Below are 6557 nucleotides of genomic sequence, written 5' to 3' on the forward strand. Positions count from 1 at the left end.
GCCGACACAGGAGACACACAAGAGACGATTACTGCAACCAAATGCTGCTTTTTAGAATCGTCGTCTTCCTGTGCACAGCCTGTAAAGCAGCAACACGTTTCTGTGATCACATTGTGAAATAAACGTTGTTACCCTCTGAATTGAAATCTTAATTTTTGTACACATTTCAACATCAAACTGCAAGTGGTGGCTGAACAAACGGGAAGCAACGGAAGAAATTGTGGAACAGAAATGATTTATTAACTCATCACTGACTACAGGGGAAAAATACAAAAACAAATCAACAAGTGATCAGAAACATCATCACTGGCTCACACGTCGGTCCACACTTCTTCTGAATTACGCTTTAAAGATCAAATACACTCATTCCTGTGTGTGATGTGGGTCTCACTGTCAAAACTCATATTTAGACGTTTGTGTTATTTCAAAAATAATAAACTCCAAATCCACCAATTCAAGTTCAACAGAAAGATATTGTCCAGCTCTCCGTCTCGTCAATGAAGACCAGCACACTCTGCTGTTTGGATCCGTCCACTGCAGTGAATAAGTGGAGTCTAGCAGATGCAGGATAAGCTTGGCAATCATTTTCAATATTTTTCTTATTGTCAGCAGATCCCACAAAAAGACTAAAACGGTGAATTGTCTGGTTAGTCGATGCCACAGCTACCTCTACTGTCCAAAACTATTACATCAATAAGCCACACTACGGAACTGGGTGACATGTTCTTTGATTACAACGAACACCGGGACTTATACCGGCAACTGTGGCTCAGCGGAAGAGCAGGCTCGTCCTTCAATCGGCGGGTTCGATCCCCCGGCGTTGCTAGTCCATGTCGATGTGTGATGGGCAACACACTGAACCCCAAAATTGCTCCCGTAGAGCACCTTCCGTTTGTGAATGTTGTACGAATGTTAGATGGTCCTGATGGGGCAGCTGGTAGCTCCCGCCATCAGGGTGTGAATGGGTGCGAGTGATGACATGTGGTGTTAAAGCTCTTTTGAGAGGTCGGAAGACTAGAGAAGCGCTATACAAGTACAGTCCATTCACCATGACTTTATTTTGAGTTAATTCCACATACCTTGTTCCAGTAAATACTCACTAGAGCACCAAAAATGAAGGCTAAAAATAATACCCAACAAACGCAATACAACATATTTATTCCTGCTAGAAGAAAGCTTTCAAAAACTACAGTGCTCAGCTGTTTAGCAAAATCAGTGAGCCTTGAAAAGTTTTTTTTTTAAGATTTACATCTTCAGTAACCAGTGGGCTTGGCTAACAGGCATTGACAGTAGAAGACACTAACTCAATGTTGGTTTTTGGTATTTTTATAGGATTTGTTGAAAAACAAAAGACATAAAATAACATAAGCCTCATCTTCTACACTGTGCTGCACAGCTCTCAGTCCTCCTCCTTCTCTATATAAGTCTTACAGGACGAGCGATCTATCTGTCTGGCCATGTACCTGTCCCTCGCCGAGCTGACGGTATGATCCGTGCAGCGCTTTGCAAACTTGTTCGCCTTTTCCTCCGTATCCTCTTTCTCCTCGCCTTTCTCTTTCTCTTCATCTTTATTTTCCGTGCTCGGTTCTCCGACTGCCTCCTTCTTTTCTGGATCTTTTTCCTCCCTCTTCACTGCCTCCTTCTCGTTCTCTGGCTGCTTCTTTCTCTCCTTCTCTTCTTCCTGATCTTTGTCCTTACGCTTGTCTTCCTCTTGATTCCTTCTCTTTTCTCTTTCCCCATTCCTATCCCTCTCTCTTTCCTTCGGGCTCCTCTCCCTCTTCCCATGCCTGTCTTCCCTGTCTGTATCCTTGCCTCGGCTCCTGTCGTCCTCTCTGCCTCTGTCCCTGTCTTTCCTTCCGTCCCTGTCGTCTCTCCTTCCGTCCCTGTCGTCTCGCCTTCCGTCCCTGTCGTCTCGCCTTCCGTCCCTGTCATCTCGCCTTCCCCCGTGTCGGTCATCCCTTTCCCTTCCCCTGTTTCGGTCCCTCTCCTGATCTCTGTGCCTCTTCTTTTGTCTCTCTCTCTCCTTCTCTCTCTCCTTCTCCTCTCCGCTCCCAGAGGAAGGTGACCTCTGTCTATATTGGCGTTTGGAGTGTGCAGAGCCTGCCCCGGGCTTGCTAAATCCAGATTTCGGCTCGTGCCCCTCCTCGCTGTCGCTGCACGAGCTTGGAATATTGTCATGGGACGTAGATGAGGGAACAGGTGAAGTCGTCTCCGTGTCTTTTGAAACCTTTGAGTTTTGAGTTCTGTGGAAGCAGAAACAGAGAGATGCACATAAAGAACAGTTTTAAAATGATGCGTGTGTTCTTTTTGTTCCTTTTATGGATGAACAAGTAATGCGAAGCTGTGACTGACTTGTTGGCTGAGCAATCCGGTATCGCCTCCTCTCCTACGGTCTGATTCAGCAGGTGGCGGTAGAAGCCGCTCAGATCTTTTTGTTTCTTCACGTCCAAAGCCGCTAATTAAAACAAAAAAAATGATTCAAAACACATCATTGACATACCTTCGTATGAAGTGGCCTCTTTTCCACAACATGTTTAAGACGGTCTCTTCAGGTCATGCTTTGTGTGCCCTAAGGAAGGAGATACTTCTCCAAATACGCAAAACAAGTTAAGTTAACCGAAGACGGTCAGTACGAAATTGTTTTTACATAACCAGATGTCTTAGAGATTACAAAGCGTTGCTATGAACAAATACAATTTAAAATATATTCATATCTGGAGTTTAAAGTCTCATTTCACTTACGACAAAATCCCCAAAAAACAGTTGTAGAGTATCGGTCTAACCTTCCATCGCGTCCACTCTTTTCTCTTTCTCCAGCTCCTCCTTCTGCTCCTGCAGTTTGAGCTTGTAGGCGGACGTAACATAAGCGTCTTTATCTGCAAACTGCTCTCCTTCTGCCTCTCTTTCCTTCTGGATCTTCCTCTCGTCCCTTCGTTCTTGTTCTTTCTTTCGGTCCTCAACTGCTCTCATTAATTGGTGGATGTACTTTGGCTGGAACAAAAACCACGCACCAGTAGGATGTCAGAAGTCAATATCGGCAGCACAACATATAACATATTTAGTCTCTCTCTAACCATCACTTTGAAATGCGTGTGCGGACGACTGTGCAGGTGTTTGACATAATGAGATTACCTTTTTGTCAGCGCCTCCCAGCATTTTTTTGTTGCTCTCAAGTCTCTGTTTTTGAATGTCATCGTACACACCATCGTAGTCATACACAGTGCTGTCCTGTTCCAGGGCCTTGTGCATCTCCAAACGGGTCTGTAGAACGAGAGCGAGAAAGACCAGAGAAGTGTAAATCACAGAGGTGTGACTGTTAAAAAACAAAAAGTAAACTAGTTTATAGCTACATGGACTGAAATCACATTAGGTCCTTTAGTTCTTCCTCTCACCTGCTTCATCATCTTCTTTTTGACGGCCTCTTTCTGCAGAGTCTCCCCAACTGTGGCCTGAGGAACAAAACACATTCAGTACATTTTGTGACAGTATTTTTTTAATCATAATTTATTTTACAGAATTCTTTTTAGTTTTCATAATAGGGAAAATACATTAAATTCCAATGCAGTGATTGGTGAATGACAAGAGACAAATTATTTTGTCCTGCTTGGAACAAATCCAGAAGTTGACCCACCTCATCATCAGAGTCATCCTCGAACACAGAGTGTTTCTGCAGGCTCTGCACTCCTTTCTTCTGTGACAAGATCAGCCCGTACCTGGACAATAAGGAAACAAGGCTTCGTGAACCAGGTCATACCAAAACCATCTGTACTTCACATGCGAGTCGTAGTTCATTGAGAAAAGGTGTCTCTCTACTGGGGGGGGCAAAGGCTTCGAATCTGACAACTAAAGCATTTGAATGACCAGCAAATGGCCTTAAAGTGGGTGATTTGACTATCTGCATAGTGAGAGTTACAGATTTGGTCTCCAGGATTTAGAAACAAAAAAAAACAAAACACATATCTGTTATCAATAAAGTTTATCTTAGAATTAGACAACACAACTCGTAAAGAGCTAAGTATGTATTTTCCATTTTCCAGTGGCAACGGCAGCGATATTTACAGTTTGTTAAATGCTTCATGAGACAGTTGACTTTCTGCAAACAATAGGTTAATGCAGTGCGTTAAGCACCAGAGAAAGAGAAACACAAATCGCCTAAAACCGATACGAAATCTACCAAAATGAGGTTAACTCTGAATGACTAACTTTAGCTGTGACACAGTCCCTGACATGTTGTCTCTGGTGAGGTAAAAAAACTAAGAAATTTAAGGGCAAGTTGATATATAAATGACAGGTATGAAAAGGTGCAAATCCAAAGCATCGTACAAAAGAAAAGGACGATATTTGTGTAGGTTTACTAACGTAGCTGGTTTAATAACGAGGTTAGCATAATGTTAGCATATCGTTAACTAACGTCAGTTAGCGTTAGCTGCAGGAGCAGCAGAGGCAGAACCACCGTTTTCACAGACAATCCTGAGCCGTAACAATACGGCTGGTATAAAATACTAAACTCTTTGAAATTACTATAACTACAACCCCGACCAAGTGAAACAGTCGTCTTTAAATGTGTATCACACAGTGTCGTAGTTGTATTAGCTTTTCTACAACTTACTGTTTAGTAGGGGCCGCCATCTTGCTCTGCTGACTGTGAACGAGAACGACAGATTCGACACAATATTTTATTAATATGCTCTATAACTTTCTTTGAGTAAACTCATAAATGACAAGTTTTGCTATGTACACGACAGACATATATGTTTTTGTACTGCGGTCAAATCAGCAGACACTCAGATCTTCGTGGTCAACCCAGCAGATACCAATTTTAGTGCGCCTATATGCTGAAATTCACGGTAAACGCATTCAAACGACACATATCGGGAGCGAGCGAGGACTTTGCAAAGTTAGCGGAAGGATTAACGTGAGACAACATCCGGTTTTCAAAATAAGATGTCAACTAACTAAGCGTATATACAAATTGCATTTGTAGAAATAAGATTAAATTAATTGTATTAACGTTAAGTATAAAACGTGTTACCTGCATCTCGTCAGTTAAAGGGAAAATACAACTAAATTGAGGGTTGCTGGAAAGATAATGGAATTAATAATATCTGACTTACTTATGTATGTATGTGATGTATGTGTTCAGGACATTTCTGACCACATCCAAACAAAAATCAAACATGTTAACTGTACCAATTAAGATATTTTATGAAGTATAAACTGTGAACTGAAATTGCACCTTCAAATAGCAAATTTCTGAAATGTTTAAGGTGCTATGAAAATATTCTTGTATGTTGTACGTATGTTGTCTCACGTTAATCCCTCCGCTAACTTTGCAAAGTCCTTCGCTCGCTCCCGATCGTTCCGTTTGAATGAGTTTACCGTGAAGTTCAGCATATAGGTGCACTCAAATTCAAGTGTCTGCTGGGTTGACCACGGAGATCAGAGTGCCTGCTGAGTTCACTGCGGTGTTTTACTTTTTTTAAAATATATTTGTATTTGTTTATGTTCGGCTAAAAACCCTATGGTCAAAACCATAGACTACTGTATGGGTAAAATATTACAATGACAAAGGAAGTATTTTGATTACCAAAAGATGGCGCTATTTCTCCAAATGATACTTTATGATTTATTAGTCTCTTGCAAAAAGCCTAACATAATCCAGGTAAGGCTCGGCTCTAATAGTCGTGATTAACGTTGAATTAAATCCACAGAAATGAAAGTTTATCCAGGAAAGTAGGATACAGATATCTGTACACTTTGAAGAAATTGAGGATAACAGAATTTATCTGAACACAAATGCTTTTAATTTAAAACTGTTAAAAGATAGGCCCAATGATTATTTTGATAATCCTAGGCACCATTTATCACTGGGATTTTATTGATTTAATTCGATAGTGGATTCCCAAGCTTTAATTTTGATACCAAATATGTCGTGTTGGTACACCTCATCACATGGTACATCCTGTGAGCAGATCAATCAAAGAGGCAGCTTTGACTATAAGAACAATGTTTTGATGCCTGATTATGTAAATCTATACAGTATTTCAATAAAAAAAAGTACGAAAAGTATACATCATTTTGTGTAGGAGAATTTAGTTGTTCATGTTTCCTATCCTGGTAATCTTCCAAAGCTCACATTATAACCCATTGAAGGGGTCCTAACCTTCAGGTTGGGAACCAGTCTACTACTTTATACAACCACAATGACGACATAAAAGCTTATAATAGATAAGTAGAGTAGATAAGCATTTTATATAATGTTCCTGCAACCACACATAATATAGCTGCAAAGTGCTACACTAAAAATATAGAAAATACTGCGATGAAAGTGAGACATGACAGTCTGCGGCTACTATCTGTTTTAGAGCAATTCTCATTTCATGTTATTCGCTGATTTTATATGATGTTATGTTACTTTCGATCATGTCAGCTGGTCTGTTGTTTGTCTTAAATCAGATCAGAGACCACGTGGCTCACCTGTCATTGAAGCTGCAGCTTTCAATTCCCACTGCCTCCTCTGAGTGACTCTAAATCCAAACACCATTATCTCTGTCGTA

At 40.9% G+C, this 6557-nt stretch overlaps 1 protein-coding gene across 1 annotated transcript; it reads right to left on the bottom strand.

The window, feature by feature from the left end:
- Positions 1–226: 226 nt before the first annotated feature.
- Positions 227–4817, bottom strand: nsrp1 (nuclear speckle splicing regulatory protein 1). Its single transcript, XM_079171701.1, has 7 exons — positions 4610–4817; positions 3632–3713; positions 3393–3449; positions 3133–3261; positions 2784–2991; positions 2353–2455; positions 227–2243 (listed from the first exon to the last, which is right to left on the bottom strand). Exons 1-7 carry the CDS (start codon positions 4627–4629, stop codon positions 1400–1402), a joined length of 1443 nt encoding a protein of 480 aa, XP_079027827.1. The 5' UTR covers positions 4630–4817; the 3' UTR covers positions 227–1399.
- Positions 4818–6557: the final 1740 nt, after the last annotated feature.

The sequence above is a fragment of the Pholis gunnellus genome (genome assembly GCF_910591455.1).
Source record: "Pholis gunnellus genome assembly, chromosome: 13".
In the NCBI taxonomy this organism is placed as follows: domain Eukaryota; kingdom Metazoa; phylum Chordata; class Actinopteri; order Perciformes; family Pholidae; genus Pholis; species Pholis gunnellus.

What these genes read in the sequence shown, in the direction of transcription:
- nsrp1 (XM_079171701.1), bottom strand. Translation starts at nt 4,629, where the DNA reads ATGGCGGCCCCTACTAAACA. An exon ending in AGGATGACTCTGATGATGAG is followed by an intron (nt 3,450 to 3,631) that starts GTGGGTCAACTT and finishes TTTGTTCCTCAG; the next exon opens with GCCACAGTTGGGGAGACTCT. An exon ending in TGGGAGGCGCTGACAAAAAG is followed by an intron (nt 2,992 to 3,132) that starts GTAATCTCATTA and finishes TTTTTGTTCCAG; the next exon opens with CCAAAGTACATCCACCAATT.